Consider the following 21,765-nt stretch of genomic DNA (forward strand, 5'->3'; position numbering starts at 1 on the left):
GCCCCTCCTGGACAACATTTGTGTCAGTGTGAGATTCAGTGACAGCTCCTAATTTGCAATAATCTGCAAATTTAGTCAGCCAGAGACCACTGACTTTGGCCTTGACTTCTGAGAAGTAAATGCCAAAAAAAAGTTCGAGGACTGATCCCTGAGGGACTCTACTTGTGACTGGCCTCTTTGCAGAGGTGGACTCCCCAATTCTAACTTCCTGGGTCCTGTCTGTGAGCCAGTTGGCTATCCACTGGGTGACATATGGGTTTGTACCTAACCTGCTTGTCAACAATGCCTGAGTGGGGCATTGTGTCAAATGCCTTGGCCAGGTCAAGGTAGGCAGAGTGAATGATTTTGCTGTGATTCATTGCTTTGGTAACCTTCTCAAATAAGTTCACCAGGTTGAGTAGGCATGATCTGCCCTTGACAAAACCAAACTGGGTTGGGTCCAGTGTCTAGAGATTTACTATATCTCTTTTGATCATCTCTATGATAATTCTTTCCATAGCTTTACATGTAAGACTAGTGAAACTTATGGGTCTGTAGTTTCCAGGGTCTGTAGATGGCTCACCTTTGTGCAGAGGGATGACTGTTACCTTTCTCCATTCATCAGGCATGAAGCCCTCGTTTGTACCCAAGCACCTCCACGTCCCATGCTCTGTAGTAATGAACCATTGCTATCACCCAAGTATTTTCATTGTCCCATGCTCTCTAGTTACTAACTCTTGTTTGTACCCAGGCACTTCCATGCTCCATGCTCTCACTTACTAATCCTTGTTTGCTCTGAATCACATCTGTGTCCCCTGCACCATAGTTACTAACCCTTGTTTATACCAAAGCACCTCCCTGTCCCTTGCACTGTAGTTACTGACTATAGTTTTTACACAAGCACCTGTCCCATGCTCTCCAGTTACTAGCCCATTTTTGTACCCAAGCAGCTCTCCTTCCCATGTCCTCTAGTTAGTAAAGCTCATTTGTATCAAGCACCTCCACTTCCCATGCTCTATAGTTACCGACCCTTATTTGTATTGAAGCACCTCATTTCCGATGCTCCATAGTTACTAATCTTTGTTTGTACCCAAGTGCATCAATATGCCATGCGTACTAGTTACTAACCCTTATTTGTACAAAAGCACCTCACTGTCCCATGGTCTCTAGTTACTAATCCATTTATACACAAGCAGCTCTGTGTCCCATGCTCTGTAGTTACTAACCATTGATTGTATGCAGGCAACTGTTCCATGCTCTCTAGTTAATAACCCTGCTTTGTACCCAAGCACCTTCATGTCCTGTGTTCTCTTATTACTAACACTAGTGTGTATCAAAGCACATTCGTGTACCAAGCTCACTTGTTCCCATACCTCTCAACCTCTTAGAGCAAGAAATCTGGACAAAGCCATAAATAATGGGTGTACAAAGGCCCAAAAAGTTAACAGAATAACAGGTATTGCATTAGCATGGATATTCTGAAGAGTATTAAGTCTGAAACTCAAATGTCTGTCTTATATTTTCTGACTTCAACCTTCAATGATATGCCAGAAGAAACACAATTTTATTGGAAACTGACCAAAAATATGAAGCAAAATCTGGACATCCTCTGAAAATCTGTACAGTTGAGAGGTATGCAAATTATTCCTAATATTAGTGTGTACCCAAGTGCCTCCATGTCCCATGCTGTCTAGTTAATAGCCCTTGTTTGCATGCAGGCAACTTCATGTCCTATGTTCTCTAGTTGGTAACATTTGTTTGTATCCAAGCACCCCTGTGTCTCAAGCTCTTTATTTACCAACCCTTTTTTTAACCAAGCACCTCCCTGTCCCATGCTGTCTAGTTACTAACCCTTGTTTGTACACAAGCACCTCCCTGTCTCATATTGTCTACTTACCTACCCTTGTTTGTCCCCAAGCATCTCCCTGTCCCATGCTCTTCAGTTACTAACCACTGTTTGTATACAAGCAGCTCTGTGTTCCATACTCTGCAGTTACTAACCACTGATTCTATGCAAGCACCTGTCCCATGCTCTCTAGTTACTAACAATTTCTTGTACCTAAGCACCTTTGTGTCCCATGCTGTCTTGTTACTAACACTGGTGTTTATGCAAGCACCTCCATGGCCCATGGTTTATAGATACTAACCCTTGTTTGTACCCAAGTACCTCCATGTCCCATGCTCTCCAGTTACTAACCCTTGTTTATATGCAGGCACCTCCATGTCCCATGCTCTCTTGTTACTAACACTTGTTTGTACCCAAGCATCCCCGTGTCCCAAGCTCTTTAGCTATTAACCTTTTTTTACCCATGTTCTTCCCTATCACACACTCTCTAGTTACTAACCATTGTTTGTACCCAAAGACCTCCATGCTCAATGCCCTCTAGTTATTAACCCTTCCTTGTACTCAAGCACATTCTCTCTTTGTACCAAACCACCTCCCTGTCCCATGTTCTGTAGATACATACCTTTGTTTGTACCCAAGTACCTGCATGCCACATACTCTCTAGTTACTCACCCCTGTTTGTACAGAAGCACCTCCCTGTCCTATGCTCTCTAGTTACTAACCCTTGTTTGTACCTAAGCCCCAACCTGTCCCATTCCATTTAGTTACAAACCCTTTTTTGTGTCGGAGCACCCTATGTCCCATGCTTTATAGCTGCTAAGCCTTGTTTGTACCCATGCACTTTCATATCTCATGCTGTTTAGTTTTTAACCCTTGTTTGTAGCCTTGCAACTCAATTTCCCATGATCTTTAGTTGTTAATCCTTGCTTGTACCCAACCACATCAATTTCCCATGCTTCCTCTTTATTAACCCTTGTTTGTATCAACCATCTGCATGCCCCATGAAGTCTAGTGACTAAACCTTGTTTTAACCGAAGCACCTACGTATCCCATGCTTTCTATTTACCAACCCTTTTTTATACCCAAGCACCTCCATGCTGAATGCTCTCTAGTAACTAAGCCTTGTTTGTACCCAGGCACCTCCATGTACTATGGTCTCTAGGTATTAACCCCTGTTTGTACCCAAGCACATCCATGCCACATGCTCTCCAACTCTTAACCCTTGTTTGTACCCAAGCATGTTCATGTAGCATGCTAGCTAGTTACTTACCCCTGCTTGTACCCAAGGGCCTCCATGACTCATGCTCTCATTACTAACACTTTTTTTACCCTAGCATTTCCATGGACAATGCGCCCTAGTTACTATCCCTTGTTTGTACCCATGAACCCTCACATTTCACATTGCTCTGTAGTTAGTAAGCCTTGTCTCTACATAAGCAGTTCACTGTCTCATGCTCTCTAGTTAGCAACCCTTATCCCATGCCCATGACCCATGCAGTCTAGTTACTAACCCTTCTATGCTTGTACCTAAGCACCTCCATGCTTTATGCCCTCCAGTTACTAAACCTTGCTTATCCCTAAGCACCTCAGTGTCTCACGCTCTCTCTTTACTAACTCTTTTTTGTACCTAAGCACTGGCCTATGCCATGATCTTTAGTTAGTAACCTTTCTTTGTACCTAAGCACCTACCTGTTCCATGCTCTCTAGTTACTAACCTTTCTTTGTACCTAAGCATCTACCTGTTCCATGCTCTCTAGTTACTAACTTTTCTTTGTACTCAAGAACATTCCTCATCCTCTCTAGATATTAATAGTTCTTTGTTCTGAAGCATCTGCCTGTCCTATGCTCCCTTGTTATTAACCCCTGTTTGTACCCTAGAACCTCACTATACAGTGCTCTCTAGTTACTGGCCCTTGTTTGTACTTGAGCACCTCCTTGTCCCATTCTCTCTAGTTACTAACCCTTCTTTGTACTCAAGCACCTCAATGTCCCACATGCCATAGTTACTAACAATTGCTTGGGCTCAAGCACCTCCTTGTCCCATGGTCTCCGATTACTAACCCTTGTTTGTATAAAACCATCTCCATGTACCATGGTGTCTAGTTAGTTAACATTGTTGGTACACAAGGAACTCCATGTCCCATGTTCTCTAGTTAACAACACTTGTTTTACCCAAACACCTCCTTGCACCATGCTCCCTAGTTACAATCCTTGTTGTATAGAAGCACTTGCATGTCTCATGATTTTTAGTTGCTAACCCTTGTTTGTACCCAAGCATCTTCTTGTCACATGCTTTGATGAAACTAACCCTCGTTTGTACCCAAATACCTCAGTGTCCCACACTACCTAGATGCTAACATTTGCTTGTACCAGAGTTCCTCCCTGTCCCATGCTCTCCATTTACTAACCCTTGTTTGTACCCAAGCACCTCCATGCTGAATGCTCTCTAGTAATTAAGCCTTCTTTGTACTCAGCCACCTCCATGTACTATGGTCTCTAGATATTAACCCCTGTTTGTACTCAAGCACGTCCATGTAGTATGCTAGCTAGTTACTTACCCTTGCTTGTATCCAAGGGCCTAAATGTCCCATGCTGTCTATTTACTAACACTTGTTTTTACTCAAGAACTTCCATGCACCATACTCCCTAGTTACTATCCCTTGTTTGCACCCATGAACCTTCATGCCCCATGCTCTGTAGTTACTAAGCCTTGTTTGTACCTAAGCAGTTCACTGTCCCATGCTCTCTAGTTAGCAACCTTTATTTGTATCCATGCACCACCATGCTCTATGCCCTCTAGTTACTAACCCTTGATTGTCCCCAAGCTCATCAATGTCCCATGCTCTCACTTTACTAAAGCATTTTTGTACCTAAGCACCTCCCTGTTCCATGCTGTCCAGTCACTAACCCTTGTATGCACATAAGCACCTCCCTGTCCCATGCTCTCCAGTTATTCATTCTTGTTTATATGCAAGCACCTCCACATACCATGCTATTTATTTAGCCTTGCTTGTACCCAAGGATCTCCATGTCCCAAGCTCTCTAGTCATTAACACTTGTTTTTACCCAAGCACCTCTCTGTCCCTTGCTATCTAGTTACAGACCCTTGTTTGTACCCATGAACCTTCATGACTCATTCTCTGTAATTACTGAGCCTTGTTTTACCCAAGCAGCTTACTGTGCCATGATCTCTAGTTAGCAAACTTTATTTATACCCAAGTACCTCCATGCTCCATGCCCTATAGCTACTAATCCTTGCTTGTCCCCAAGCACCTCAATGTCTCTCACACACTCTCTTTACTGACCCACGTTTGTATCCATACACTTCCATGTCCCCGTTCTCTAGTTACTAATCTTTGCTTGTACACATGCACCTCAATTTCCCATGTTCCCTTGTTACTAACCCCTATGTGTACCCAAACACCTCCATGCACCGTAATGTCTAGTTACTACCCCTTCTTTGTACCTCCATGCCCCATGGTGTCTAGTTACTACCCCCTGTTTGTACTCAAGCACCTCCATGCTCCATGCCTTCTAGCTACTAACTTCTGTTTGCCCTGAAACACCTCAATGTCTACACTCTAGTTACCAACAATCGAGTTTATGCAAGCCCCTCCCTGTCAAATGCTTTCTAGTTACTAACTCTTGATTGTACCCATGTACTTCTGTGTACCACACTCTCAAGTTAATAACCCCTGTTTGTACACCAGCACCTCCCTGTCCTATGCTTTCTAGTTACCTCCACTTGTTTGTACCCAAGCACATTCATCTCCCATGCTTCTAGTTATTAACCATTGTTTCTAGCTAAGCACCTCCATGCTCCATGCATTCTAGTTACTAACCCTTGTTTGTAGTCAAGAACCTCCATGTCTAATGCTCTCTAGGTTTTAACCCTTGTTTGTTCTGAAGCACCTCACTGTCCTATGCTCTCTTGTTACTAACCCTTGTTGGTACCCTATAAACTCACTGTCCAATGCTTTCTAGTTATTAACCTTTGTTTGTACCTGACAACCTTCCTGTCCCCTGCTCTACAGTTACTAACCCTTATTTGTACCCAAGCACCTCCATGTACCATGATTTCTAGTTACTAACCATTGTTAGTACTCAAGCATCTCCATGACCCATGCTCCCTAGTTTCTAACCTTTGTTTGTACCCAAATACCACCATGTCCCATGCTTTCTAGCTACTAACAATTCTTTGTACCAGGCACCTCCATGCAATTTGCTCTCTAGTTACTAACCCTTGTTTCTGTGATAACAAGAGTGTCCACCCTCTCATCCTGCATTCCTGCTTGCAGCTTTCCATCTTACTCAATTCCCTTCTACTTAGCCATGTTGATTGTCACTCTTGTTTCTTGTTCTCCTGTGTTCTTTGTCTGTTTTAACCTTCTGTCTATTACTCATATACTAAGTCTCTTATTCTCCTTCTTCTGTTTCTCTAACATCTCCTGCCCTATACCATACCTTTTCATTTTACTTTTGAGGTGAACTCATTGAGGTGGGTCTTTCCATTTTACTTTAAAGGTACAATCTTTGAGGTGTGCCTTTCCATGTTTTTAAACAAAAAACATCCTTATTAAATAATCATGCAAGACATAGGCTATGTTGCATTTATATAAATGAGAATACACAATCTCAGTTGCAAATATTATACATTACAAATCATGCTGACATAACTGTAGCTGCAAACATTATACATCACTTATAATATAGCCAGTCATTGTCAATCAACTATTACATAGCTCATTCAAATCCTGCCTTCTTTTAAACCTCATTCCTCCTCTGCACATACCCTTTTGTAAAGATCCCAGTTCTATTTTTTTTATCTGTGTTACTATCTTCACTACTTCTCATAAAGTTGGTTTAGACTTTGATTTCTATTTTCTAGTAATTGCTTTTTTGTCAGCTATCATAATTCGACTCAACAAGACCTTGCTATGTCTAGGCAATTCTGATTCTGTATCATAGCTCAAAAAAATCATCTCCCTAATTACACCAATCTGCCCATCCAGTATCTCTGACAGTGCATCCCTCAGGGAATCACTGAAGTCCGCCAACTCACTGCACTCCCAGAAAATATGTTCCCAATTATCTCTTTCTTCCCTGTCACACCTCCAACAGTTGCTATCTACCTCAGGAAAATTTCTCTGGAGTCTACTTTGAGTGTAAAAATATCTATGTATACATTTCCAAGTAAAAATCCTAAATCTTCTAGATTTTGTTGCACATTTAGGAGCTATACATATATCTCCCCATTGTTTATTTGTGAGTTGCTTATCCAGTCTCTCTTCCCAAGCCTTTCTAACCTCCTCTGATTGATTCTTATAGTTATCATGCAATATTTTATATGCTCTTCCAATTATTCCTTTCTTAATGGCAACTTCTGTTCTAGATTCTTCTAAAATCTCTCCCAGTGCTGGTCTTTTGTTTAGGACCCCCTATTTCTTACTCTTTCCCTATACTCTGATACCAATCCTTGATAGGGAAGGCAATATACTAACCTACATTCCAAATAAGTTCTTGACATCTTCCCATTCTATTACCTTTCCTCTCTAGTTATTTGCTCCCAATACCTTGCTTCCTATGCCAGTGTTCTCAAATAAATTCCAGCACCCTCTTGCCTATTGTCTGTATCCCTAATTGCCGTCATCTCTATCGACATAATCTCCTTTCTCCATTCCCAGGTTGGCTTAGTTTGTAGGATACTTTCTGCTACTTTATGAATATAATATTCTGTATGATTATTGTTATTCTCCTTAAAGGTCTGCTTCCAAAATTAAAGTCTCTCCTTGTTACTTGAGCTTCTCCTCTGTTTCCTCATCATCTCTTTTTTTCCACTTTGATTTACAATATTTTGCTTGTGCTATGTATAGGAGCCTTAATGGTGTTGCTCTGAAATGCTGCATTCAGATCAGCTAACCCCAATCTGCTCTGTTTTATGGGAAGAAAAAGCTTATCCCACTTCATGCTTGCTGTCTTCCCCTTCCAAATAAAATGCTTCAGCTCTTTATTAATTACTGTCCACAACTTCTCCTCTGGTTGATAAAAATATGCCTGACCTGTGCGTAAGATTAAAGGGACTAAAAACATTTTAACTGCTTGTACCTTACTATCAATATCCATATAACAAAGCTTCCATGTTCCCAGTTTTTGTATTACCTTTTGTTTAGTATCTTCCCACATATACTTAGCTGCCCCTCCAGAATAATTTTTAATCCATATTCCTAAATACTTCATTTTATCTTGTCACCATAAGTATGGATATTGCTGAACCAATTCATATGTGGGTACATAGTTTACTGCTATAGCCTTTGTTTTAGCTTCGTTAATTCTGTATTCCGAAAAGGTTTTAAACCATCTCAATATTTCCACGGTGCTGTAATGTCCCTTTCTGGTTTTCTCACGTATAAAATAATGTCATATGCAAATAGAGCCAGTTTATCTTGACTGCCATATCAATTATATCCTTGAATTTCTGAGTCCCTTATTTTCTTTGCCAGTGGTTCTAAATATAATGCAAATAACAAAGGGGAGAGAGGACACCCCTGCCTGGTTCCTCTGTTCAAGCAGAGAGTATCAGAGGGGACCCCACCCACTTTAATTATTGCCTCCGATCCCTCATATATTTTCCATTTTTCTTTTTAAGGTACAATCCTTGAGGTATACCATTCCATTTTTTTAAGGTATAGTCCTTGAAGTGTACCACTCCATTTTACTTTTAAGGTGTAATCCGTGAGGTGTACCATTCCATTTTATTTTTAATCCATGACTAAACATTGCTGTCTGTTCTTGGTTAGGATGGAACATTAAACTGATGTTTGTGTTACGTCTCCCCTCTTCTATCCTGCTAACAGTCCCAAACCATTGTCTCTTTCTCACTGCCATAGACAGACGGTCATTATACTTCCTATTTCTGTCTGTCCTCATTGTTCCACTTGCTGGCATGGATGTTATGGGTGATATGTCTGCAAATGCTACTAGTCGTCATCCAAACATCTCTCTCTGCAGTCTCTGTGGCCCGATGTGTTACTGCCACAGCTGTCTCCTCTGGCCATCATCGGTGCCAACATGCACTGTCACATCTGCATACCCTTCCCCCTTGCTGACTGCTCCTCTCATATCTTACTAGGTCTATACCTCGAGATCTGTTTCATTGAAATCTCTTATCTCTTTTCTCCCTCACTGCATTTACAAAGACAAAAATCTCTACTGTAATAGATACTTTTCACACACTATATATATGGCATTTTCAATGTTCAAAGATATGCATCTGGAGTGTTTCTCCCCAGGCTTCTGCTGAAAATTGGCTACGTTCCAAGTCAGACTTTCTCGGTAAACAAATAAAAAAATAAAAATTGGAAGCCGATAAATATATTCTTGTATTGCAGCCTTTTTCCAAGGTTTGTATATTACAGCTGTGTTAACTGATATACTACATCACTTACATGAACATGTCAGATTTCATATTGCAGATACATTGTTCATGGGGTGGTGACATGCCCTTTTAAAAATTTATTTAATTTACTCTCCCCCACTCTTACTTTCATTTTCCAAGGATTCATTTGCACAAACAAGTACTATTTGGTCTATGAAGTCCGATGTATTGTACCCCATCCCCCATAATTAAATCCTGTACTTCCTGCAGAATATAAATCCATCATTATTAGGCATCTCTAATCTGTAGTTGACTAGGTTAAATATGGAGCTTGTTTTCAGTTGTATATGTATTCATTCCCTTACCTGCCATGGTTGATAGCTGTGGATGTTGGCACATGTCCCATTATGAAATGGCCCTTCTCCAGGATTACACACACTGAGGTCATGCAGGGCACATGCCACAACATACACTGCATTGTAGACATTGCATGTGATTCGTAAATTAGATACATCTGTGTAGGCATTGCTAACTGTTTCCAGCCTCTCTGTCCCACTGCAGGGTTTAGCTGCCATATCTGATGTGTCAGCTGTTTGGTTGTTATCAGAACTGGTCCATACACAGCCAAAGGCTGCTTCCCAGAAAGGTTTTATAAAAATGTCATCTAGACTCCCTATGGGATTAATTTTGTGCAGAAACTTTCCAAAACCCAGAATATTCCCTCTGTTGATTGCAAATCCTAGAGTTCCCCTTAATAAGTTTGAGAACTTTGGCTGGGATAAGCTGGAAGAACTGGACCAGGCCTCACTTGCAATCCAGACTTTTCCTGTTACATTTTGTCTAGAAAGTTCCTCCATCACTGAAATCATGTTAGAATCATAGCAGAAAACAACAATGACTGTGGCAGATGACTGTCTGATGACTTCTACTAAACGCTTAATACTTTGCTCATACAAGAGTAGAGGAACAGTTTCATGAAAAGCAATACAGCCACCGGTCTTCATAATAGCTTCTCTAAGGATATGGGTCCCTACTTGCCCATACTCATTGTCTTCAGCTACAATTCCAACCCATATCCAGGAAAAGTAGGAAAGCAGCTGTGCTAAGCCATGTGACTGGAACTCATCACTTGGAATTGTTCTAAGGAATGATGGGTATTGGTTCTTGTCATTTAGAAGAGGACTTGATGCAAAGTAACTGACCTGGCAAATAAAAAAGAAGGATTACTCAGTACATTTCATTGTTTTAGTCATGATTTCCTGGGATTTCTTCTATTTTTTCAGTATTTTTATTTCGGCTTACTGTCTTCTGAATAACTACAACAGCATCTAGTGAAAATACTGCTGCTTATAATCAAATGTCTTTCAATGAGAAATGCTATATTTCTAACTAAAGTCTATTCTACAGAAACATGCATGTATGCTATGTTGTGTAGGTCTGGCTTATCATTTTCAGTAACAGAGATACTAAATAAAAGATGACAGAGAAAGAGAGAGAGAAATAGAACTTGGATAAACCTCTTTTATACATAGTTATCAGCAACAGTGTTTGGTCACTTACCTCCTTCAGTTCTCCAAACAGTGTAGTGAAAATAGTGGTCATACAAGAGGGGCATACATACATAGAGGGTGATATCATTTGAGCTCAGTCCTCTGATTTTATAACTTCTGGCAAGGATCCACCTGCATTCCCCTACTGAAGATATAGGTAGTACTTTACTATATCTGTTTAAGGAATAGCTCCTGCTTTCTAACTGGCATTTGTCAGTTCTCTTGTGTTCACTGTACTTAAGTATCCCTAGATGTATTTTAAATATGTTCATTTATCTGACAGTTTTTATTTTTTTTTCTGACGATGTACGTAGAGAAAGTCTGATTTAGTGCTCACATGTGGCAGTGCATCATAACTATGTTGATCAGGCCTGAGAGCACATGTGAACAAACTCCACAGACTCTGTCTTACATATTTTATTTGAAGCATGCCAGCTTACACAAACGTACCTGTGCAGACTGCTTTATTGATGGTCATAAGCAGCTGTATCCACAGGTGAGCACTTTCTGCCTTAATGTTGGCATGTCCTCATACTGTTACGCATAACCATGCATGATTCTGTGCATAATGCATGTAACATTGTGTATGCCAAAAATATCTGAATGTGTGTGTGTGTGTGTGTGTGTGTGTGTGTGTGTGTGTGTGTGTGTGTGTGTGTGTGTGTGTGTGTATGTGGGGGGGGGTAGGTGAGGGCATGAATGTGAATTTTGCATTTGAAGAGTCTTATTTTGTTAATTTTACATGAAATAAATGTCTATATCGTAACAATTATGTTTCTCAAATGTTTTGGTATGTGGATATGGATAGTGTGTGCAAATATGCATTTGTGAATTTGTCTGTGTATGTTTACATGTGCAGGTGATTATGTGTATATATATATATATATATATATATATATATATATATATATATATATATATATATATGTACCAGCATAATCCAGAATGGGTTTTCAATGCCTTGTCTCCATTTGTTGCCAGCCTAACATCTGGCTTCCATATGACTGTACAGAAGTATATAAACTGTCTTGTCAGAAAAGAGATGGATAAATGGATGGATGATTTTAGGGATGGAAGACATGCATTGGTACAATGTACAAGCATGATTGCATGAAAGATGTCAGTGTACATGAAATATTAGCCATTTTGCATATCATTATTTTATTAAAGTATTGCTTTCATACGCTAAGTTTTGTATATATTATTTATTGCAGTGAAAGGTTTAAATGCCTAATTAACAAAGTAGCTAGAAGAAATAATAATGTTTATAACTGAAGTTTATTTAATGAGGTCAGTTTTTTGAAACAGGATATAATGGATAAGACTTTGATACATTTGCCTTTGCTACATAATACCTTTGACTTCTGGTTTCCTGCATATGCTCAATTTGCCCATTTATTATTCAGTCTTGCTGAAATGATAACCAGTGTAACCTTACATCTGTAGATCTCTCTCTTCATTCTGGATGGTTTGCCACAATGCTTGATATAATGACCTTTTTTCTTATCTGTTATTGATATACTGACTTCTCTCATTAATGTATTGCATATCCATGGCTCTAGGTCAACAGCCTTATTTTCAACCATGCAACCCACTGAAAGACAGCTGTTGATGCTGTGTGATCTGTATACAGCATCAATGAGGATGCTGCATGCATATAGGATGTAACTCATAAAGCTCAGACCTGGATAAGCAGCATATTAGAAGGAAATAATTGTGAATTCAGTCAAGAATGCTTAAGGAGACCAGGAGGCAAACTTTCAGATATTGTTAGCCTATGACTCTGCAGCTCTTAGTGCTACCTTTAATGTGTTGCTTTTTGGTAACTCCAAGTTTTCTCAGCTACATGCCATGTGCTTGTAATACTGTTGGCAATGTAATTCAGAGGCATTTGTCACTAAGTAGGCTGCATAGGGTAGTAATGCCACAGTGGTACGGCGGTAGTGTTGTTACCTCACAGCACGAGGTTCTCCCATTCAATTCTTGGCTGGGCTTGGGAGTGCCTTCTGTGTGGAGTCTGCATGTCCTCCCTGCAGTTGGGTACCATTCGAAAGACATGCGTGCGTAAATGGGCATGCCTTCGTTGAAGGTTGAGAGTCAAGCTAGCGCCTCTGCATTTCTTAAAAATCTACTGCCAATCATTAGCGGACCGGAGTTCCACTGTGGTGACCCCTTACTGGGAAAAGCCGAAAGACAAACAACAACAGGCTGCATAGGCGATGCATTATAGACAGTTTGGTAATTTGCATGTCTTCTTCCTATGCCAATTGTGAGGAAGAACCTCTTATCACATTGCTTCTGTTTTGTCTGATGGTTTCATAAAGAAACAAATTAATTATAATTAAAGGAAAGACTAAACCATTGTTGTTTGGTAAACTGAAGAAGGCTTTATTGGATTACAAAAGAATTTGGGTGGTGGTAAAACTGTGTTATGGGAGGTCTCCATGAAAAAGTACAACAATTTACATACTTTGGGTGACAGATGGACCGATACCACATATATAAGAGGTAAGACAAAGTTTGAGAATCAGCCCAGGCTGCCTGTGTGGAAAGGAGGATTAAAACCATGATTATGGCCAAAATGACCTAAGTTTGCTGCAGAGTTTAATGGGGGTTGCAGTAACTGGATTCTATTTATTTAACTTCTGTTGACTGGGTGAGTGACTTGTTCTGCAGGCCATTTTCAGCCATGACCCATTTCATGCAGGCAAAGACAATACCTCCCCATTAGCAATATAAAGGTTGGCAGTATTAACTGAAAATAATTGTTGCACAACTTTCTACAATAATGTTTAAGATCTTGTAAAACATTGGTTGCTTAATCCAAGATCCAACTGGATATTGCCAGCTCCCCCCATCCTGGGTAGAGAGACCAAAGCCCTGATGCCAGCTAGAATATTGATTCAGTCTCTCTCTCTCTCTGCCCTCCTCTCTACTACATTTGTAATAAATTAAGTATTACTAGGCCATTGCATATGAATGGGGAAAGAATACAAATATTTTGCTAAAACAAATCTATGCAAGGACTTCCAAAATGGCTGCACACTGATCAGTAACTTAATTTCAGATCTTCCAGTGTGAAAACAGAAACTAAGAAAAAGGAGTGCCTTTTTAGAGTGAACAGAAGCACATTTAAGTTAATATAATGCTGTGATCTTTGACTGCTGTGGTGAGGAAGGATGTAAAAGTGTACTGATTTTCTTATATGCAAACTTGTTTTTATAAGGGTGGATGTCTCGATTAATATCCCTGCTTAAGCTATAAATAATGTTTTGTGAACAAATTGGTTTTAAAAATAAGTCAACATGATGAAAGCTAGAAAAAATGCTAATCTTCTTGCACCTGCAAAGACATTAGCTAGTGTTTTTCATAAGCAAATGCTCTCAGTGAGACAAGAATTCTGCATCTGAAGGCAGTTAGCCAGGGGAATTTTGTACATTCTGCTCAGACTGAAATTTACAAAGATTCCTTCATGCACTAGAAAGCTGTTAGCTGTTTCTTTTTCTCATTGTTGACTACTTCTACATAAAGACGAGTTGTCTGCAGGTGCAAACAATTAAGCTTGAGAGTCCCAAGCATTCTTTGCTGATGTAAATGCAAAATTTAAAGGCATAATGACAAGCAGTTCAGTTAAAAATAAAGTTTGAAATTAATGGAAAAGTACAAGAGATTGCTTTCGAAGCAGTTTTATACTTTAATGCATTTAATACAAGAGTGCATCATTTATTTTTCTTTAAAAGTAGACAGTTTCTTTGGGCTGGAAGTTAATATTTCTAAAAGAGTACATTTTGTTTTTCACATCTACGAGGGCAATAAAGATAAGAAAACAGCAATTGGTGTAAGTGAGAGCACACATTGTAACATGAACTTTAGCATGGTAACCTTAATTTTAGATTAGGTTATGTCTTTAGTTGCAATTATCAATTTGAGGCAATTGTTCCTATTTGGAAGGTTAAATGTAATTTGTTGAAAATGTACATAGTTTTGTGTGTTTGTTCTAAGTTAATAAGAGATAGGGATGTTCTGAAAAATATTTAGCTTTTATTTGAGGGTTGTCATTAAAGCAAAAAGTCTTGAGAAATGTGGCATAGATTCAAATGGAGATGAGAGGAAACAACTATATAAAAGATCAGCCTGCCTGCCATTAGTGTGTGGATGTAAGACACATGTTGAAAATACACGTTCAAAAATCTGTAATGTATAATATGTGGGAACAATATGTTTTTATCATAATGGTTACCATATCCATATCATTTTGGAATGTAAATGCCCTTACAGGTATAGAGAAAAAGGAAAGAACATTGAATTATATTAAGAAATACAGAATGCACATTTGGAAAGAAATGAGCATGTGAGTTTGACCAAGAAAGGATTTCATCATAGGCACTCAGCAGAATATCAGGGACAAATGAAAAGGGGAAGTAATAATACTAATTGCTAGAGGTGCTCCAATAGTAGTAGAAGAGGAAAAAAGGACAATAATGGTATATTTATTGTAGCAAGAGCTATTGGCAAGGGGGGGTTATGCTGGCATGTATTTATATTCTACCAAACATATAACAAAACAAGGGTAGTTTTCTGAGGAAATGTTTGAAAATATTTGGTATGGAAGATGTAAATGCAGTAGTAGGAATGTGGACAGAATTTACTTATTATTCCCCATGGTAGAATAATTGGGTTATACTGGATGGAAATTATATTTCACAGGAACATATACTTTTAGCTGAAAGCTTCAACACACATTCAATAACTATTTCACATCATGCACCAATAAAAAGTAAGCTACAAAATGCAGGACAATGAAGTAAAAAGGAAACACCGGCACTTTCCCACCTACCTGTTCAAAATAAAGGCATTTAAGGAATGAGTAATGGAAATTACTTAAAAGTTATAGGAAAGGCAGTTTTTATTTTCAGAAGGAATAGCTAGTGAGTGGAATAAAATGAAAATTGAGTTTAAAATATGGCAAACTAGAAAGAGAGCTGTAGTTAAGAAGTAATAGGAATTATTAAAAATGATTGGCAAAGGTTAAAGTATTGCAAAAAAAGTGGAATCTCAAAGAGCAAGAAGAGAAGCAAGTGCAGAGTGCTATCGAGGAAAATATGGGAGTACCTGGATAATATTCATGAGTTTAGAAAAATTGCTGTTAATCATTATTTTTGATAACTCCTGAGCACAAGAATTTTTTAGCTCAGCAACTTAGGCAACAGAAAATAGAAAGGGTTGTCATCAAACTTAGGGAGCCTATTACAAGAAAAATAACCAGATATCCTATGGGGGTATTAGAGATATTTCTGAAATTGCATGGACATTTGTATAAATCAGAGAAATGTGGAAACCAGGTAAGAGCACAAATGGAAATATGTCAAGGTTAGAGGAAGATGAGGCTCAACAACTAATAGTTAATATAAGAGGTGACATAAAAACAGTGATGTATAAATCAATCAGCAGGGAAGTATCCAGGAACAGATGATACTCCTGTATAAGTTTAGACATTAGGAGGGAACAGAGTGTTCAAGATCTGGCAGATTTTGTTTAATAGTATATTAAAAGGAAGGGAAGTACCAGCATTTTGAATGAAAACTGTTGTGGTTGTATTACTCAAAGAGGGTAAAGTCCCATCAGACCCAGCCTCATATAGATCCATTTCAATTTTAAACCCTGATTATAAAGTGTTTATGTCTATACTAGCTTAAAGAATGGCAACGGTGTTGGAAAAATTGATTGATATGGATCAATGTGGTTTTGTGGAGTGGAGGCAAACATTTGACACAATTAATCAAACAATAATGATCCAGAGAGAAGCAGAATATTGAAAAATGTCACTGTTGTTGGATCTTGATGCACAGAAAGCTTTCAACAGAGTAAACTGGGATTTTATGAGTAGGTAATGGAAGATTTGAATTCTCTAATACAAGGATAATGTTAATTAGGAGGGTATATGAAGGATTGGAGGCAAGGATTAAAGTGGGAGGGCTCCTCTCTGAAAGGTTGTATTTAATCAGAGAAATCAGGAAGGAGTGGGTTCTTTCCACTTTTGTTATTTCCTTTGTATTTAGAGCCACTGGCAGAGAAAATAAGGGATTAAAAAATTCAAGGATATTTGTAGTGCTCAGTACACTGGAGAAACTCACTATAGTCCATCTGTGTCCAGTATAGAGCATTAAGATGTCCTGCTTAAAATGTTTGAAATAAAAACACAGAAAATATTTCTTATAAGGAATTTAACTACCCAAACACTGAGTATGTAAAGTTCTCAACATCAAATAAATATGACTGGATAATAATGGGGTATGATATTCAAAGCAATTTGTAAAATACAGTATGAAATCCTACTAGAAGATACAATATCTTAGATACTCTGACAAACACAAGATATTTCATTTCCCCACCCATGATTATAACCTCTATAAAAAAACAAAGACAGTAGGTTCATGGGTCTGTACAAAACCTTCTGGTGAAGGGTCATCAAGAAACCTAGCTGCAGTATCTCTTAGAAATGAAAATATGTTAGTTACACCTAGCAATACATTTCTTTCTTTCTTTCTTTCAACACACAAAGGCATGAATTTCTGGTCTCCTTTCCAAAATTTAATTTGAAAACAGATAGAGTGTTACTTTGTTTGACATGCAGGGGAAGGTTATTTGAAAAGCACAGAAATTGCTAAATGGTCTTGTTGGTCTTGTTGTGGACATTGAACTATTCGGCATGATTTTGGACAGAACCATGTTTCTGTGATGGTGAAGGAGGTCAGAAAAGGTATGGATTTTCAGTGCTTGAAAGTCAACCCTTGGGAATCTATATTAGGCAAAGTAAACCAATAAAGCCTATAGTCTTATGAAATATCTGAGAGAGTGTAATCCAGAAATCATTTAGTTAGAACCCTTATTGATCTTTGAAGTTGTTGAAGGAGTTCTGTGAGGTGTAGTACAAAAGGGACATTGTTTTTAAGTATAGGTCTAATTAGGGAAACGTATGGAGGGATAAAAGCTGCATAGCACCTGGAGGAGAATATGTACGGTTCAGATGAGCAGGATAGAAAGACATCCAAACCACAACCTAGACATAGTTATTAAAAGAAATAATGCCATGAACAGAAGTTCCAAAGTCCTGGCTAATTGTATCTGTTTTAAGATGGCTTTCAGCAATAGGGTAGGAAGAGGAAGAAAGGAGTGAAGTCTTTCCCAAAAGTAACTCCACTGCCATTTCTGGCATTTAAAGTGAACTCATGGCAGACACACAAGGCATTAGTGTGATGTAGGCCCTACTGGAGAGTTTGAGCGGGGATTTGACAATTGCTGTCAGTCATTGGCAAACTTAGATATCTCCAGTCACTTGACATCTATTCTATTCTATTCTATTCTATTCTATTCTATTCTATTCTATTCTGTTCTGTTCTGTGAAGTAATTACCAAACAGCAGAGTACTCAGGACAGAGTCCTGGGGGGTGCCCAGGACATAACCCTATGGGGGGGTGCCCAGGACAGAGCCATGTAGAAGCCTGCTTGTTACAGTTCTATGGATGGAGGAGGTTCCTTCTACCTTAATGGTGTAGGTTCTATCAGCAAGCTGTTTGGTTTTCCAGTGGACTACAAAGAGGTTGAAGCTAAGTTGGGAGCATTAGTCTATGATGACAGTATGATGCATGGTGTCAAAGGCACTGGCAAGGTTAAGGGAAGAAGTATGGGCATTCAAGGCTTCAGTGACTCATTCAAGGAAACTGACAAGGTTTAGTAAGCTTCACCTACCTTTTATTAATCCAAATTGGTGTGGATTCAGGGTTTGTACGTCACCTATGCTATTTTTTTAACAGCTTAGTAATTATGCATTGCACAGCTTTACAGATGCTGCTTGTGAAGGAAATGCTAACATTATCTTTAAAATTATTGAAATAAATTCAGTCCAAAATATACTTCCCTGGGCTTACAACTGAAAGCTATGATGCAATAAATGCTGCACTTATAAGAGAAGCTTGCCTCAATAACACCAATAAATCTGTTTAATATACTTTCAGTAATAGTGTTCACTTGCATTCCTGAGTATGTGATTATTCATTCTCCACTTAACTCAGTTCATAGTCCTGGAGGACCTGGAAAAAAAAACATATAGAATGACGAAGAACCTACATAAACCTCAGTCCATTGCATTAAACAGAACATTGCTATGTGGACATGCCCCTGACCTAAGGCAGTAGATTGTAGTGGTATCATTTCACAAAGGGTGTCACATCAGACACAAACAATTTTAGACTCCTCAGCCATACCACTAATCTAAGTAGAAGCATGAAGAGAGTCATAACGAATCTTAACTGTAATTAATGAATCTTCTTTGTAATGACAAAGGCAGACCTACATATGTTACATATGGAAGCACACGCTTTTGCTATGGGGGGCCATTTTGATTTGTATGCTATTCTTTGAGAAGTAACATAATTCCACAAAAGGAAATTAAAAAAATCATTAAATGACAATGCATACTGTGTGTAAGATATTAATTAAGCAGCAGGACACAGTAATTCAGGGTTGAGGAGTTTACCAGTGACAGCTTCAAAGCCTTTGCACTAGGGCCACTTTTTTGCTTGGTCTTCTCTAATACAAAAGGAAGTAAAGAACTCTGTATAGCCAAATATACCGATGACTGCAAATTGAATAACAATTACTTAAATAAATGGGGCTGATATCTTCCAAGATGGTACTCAAAAACATGTATGTGATGCAGTAGTAATGACCTCTCTGTTTGGCTGAGATTGCCTGTGCTGCATTTCCTTGCTACACACTGCTACTGAATTCACCATGAATTCTATCCATCTGTCTATATATATGTATGGTTTAATCCAATTTCAGCTGTGTGACTTTACAGTACATTTGTTTCTAATCTGTTAGCACTGTTTATTGTGCCAGAGTCTAGTTGTTTTGAGACACTTTGGATTACTTTGTAAGGGAATTGTTGATGGTCTGCATACTTGAACTACCCTTAGATTAATTTTTTTATTTATTTGTGTGTGAGGTGTTGTATGCATATGCATTTGTTTACTGAGAAGCACTACTGGACATAATAACCCCTTTTCAGAAGTAGCCATGGAAAAAAGCTCCAGGTAACACAAATTCTTTATAACAAAACATCATAAATCAATAATGTACAGGATATCAAGTTAAAAAAAATTGGTGTACTAGAAAATGATATTAATTTGGGCAATGAGCAATGCATAAAACTCAGCAATACATACAAACAGATGAAAATTCAATCAGAGAAATAGGTGATGCAACTGAATTTACAGCATAAAATCAAAAACTGCATGCACAAAGCAGTTTGATTTGGCTATGACTTTTTAGTAGTTTTTAAATTGTGCTGTATAGCTCTTCTTTTGGGACTGATATGTACTGTATTTCCTTGTTACACTTTTATTGGCTTGACCAGTTCTATGTGACCTTTCAGACAGTGTTAAATACATCAGGAAAGTGTCTTTCTATTTAATCCATTTCTTTCTGTGTGATTTTAAAGTCTAATGTATTACAAATCTGTTTATCCTGATTATGGTGGATTTACAAGGAGATCATGGGATTCCACTTGCTCCAAGCTTAATTTACAGTTTTTCCGTTCTGACTGGCTGAGACTTCTAATAGTATTCTCAAACTGTCCTAAATAACAGGACCTGCTGCTCTATTTTGCTGAACTGCTCTAGTCTGCATTATTACATTGCAACATCATTGATCAGTTTTAACTTGATATGACTTTGTTACCAGTTTCAAAGACACCAGAGGAGTGTTGTTTTTTTTTTTATTTATTTAATCCAATTCCATATATTTTTTTAAATACATTTACTTCTTATCTAGTAATAATGTTTATTGTACCAGAGCTTTGTTCATTCTGGGAAATTTTTTTTTAAATTGAAAGTAAGGAATGTGTTGGTGTTCTTGATATTTTGCTTGCATCAGGTTGAATTATTATAGTTCTTTTCTGACTGTGATTTAAAATTTAGCTTTTCAACTATGTTGTACAATAGGAGTTACTGCTCACTTTGGCTGGGCTGCTCTATGCTGCATTTCCTTGCTACACACCACTACTTGATCGACCAGTTCTAACCAGATTTGACCTTGTTATTAGTTCCCAAAGACATCAGATAATTGTTTTTTATTTAAGCTAGTTCTATTTGTGTGCTTGTACTATGTATTTACTGCTAATCTCTTAATACTTGCAGTTGTGACAGAATTTTTATTAATTTTAGACACTTGGCTTTTTTTCTCTTGCTAGTAGGAATTTGATGGTGCTTTGGCTAATCTAACTGCTCCAGGATGAATGTAAAGTTGTTCTGAAAGGCCATGACTTGTAGGTGTAGCCTTGGAACTCAGAAACAAATAGTGCATGCAGAAAGTGAAATTGCAAGATGAATGTTGCTCATAGGGAAAAGGAGATTTTGAGATATATGGTGGGAGGTTGGTGTAATGGTTAAGGTGTTTACCTTATAGACACGAGGTGCAGGGTTTGATTCTCACATGGGGTAATTGGCTGGGCTTAAAATGACTCATAAGGGCAGTTAGTCTAATACTAATCTATGAGCCTATGAACCTATATGTACTATAGTCACAGAAGGCCATGAGTTATCACAGCTAACACAGCATGCATGAGCACATAATGAGATGGAAATGAGCACCATTATAATAGTGAGGATAATGGTGAATGCAGATGATGGCAAACAATATGACGGAGTGATTCAGACATGTTTAACATTGCTCAGTGAGCTGCAGCCACTAGTGTTGCTGTACACCATACAATCTTGGTGACTAGAGATAGAGATCACACTAAATAAGCTGGGGATAGCAGCAGCATGAGCAGAAATGTATATGTTCAAACCTGTCTTCTCTCTCATTGACCACAAAGGTACACATCATCACCCTTCTTGCTACATTACGATATGATCACTCCTAAGATTTCAACCCCTCCCCTTCATGATTCTGAAATAATGGACTGATACCTTGTGGACAGAGCACCACGTAGGAGCTAGTACAGATGAGTC

At 38.5% G+C, this 21,765-nt stretch overlaps 1 protein-coding gene across 1 annotated transcript in view; it reads right to left on the reverse strand.

Moving 5' to 3' along the window:
- LOC122806087 (extracellular calcium-sensing receptor-like) overlaps positions 1–21,765 on the reverse strand; it is a gene marked incomplete at its 5' end in the record, with an annotated part of 600,856 nt that overhangs the window by 416,534 nt on the left and 162,557 nt on the right. The window contains one exon of the mRNA XM_044076325.1: positions 9,566–10,402. Within this exon, the coding sequence (XP_043932260.1) occupies positions 9,566–10,402 (837 nt within the window). The remainder of the gene's footprint in view (positions 1–9,565; positions 10,403–21,765) is intronic.

Source organism: Protopterus annectens, chromosome 7.part0, assembly GCF_019279795.1.
Source record: "Protopterus annectens isolate FY-2018-M chromosome 7.part0, PAN1.0, whole genome shotgun sequence".
Taxonomy (NCBI): Eukaryota; Metazoa; Chordata; order Ceratodontiformes; family Protopteridae; genus Protopterus; species Protopterus annectens.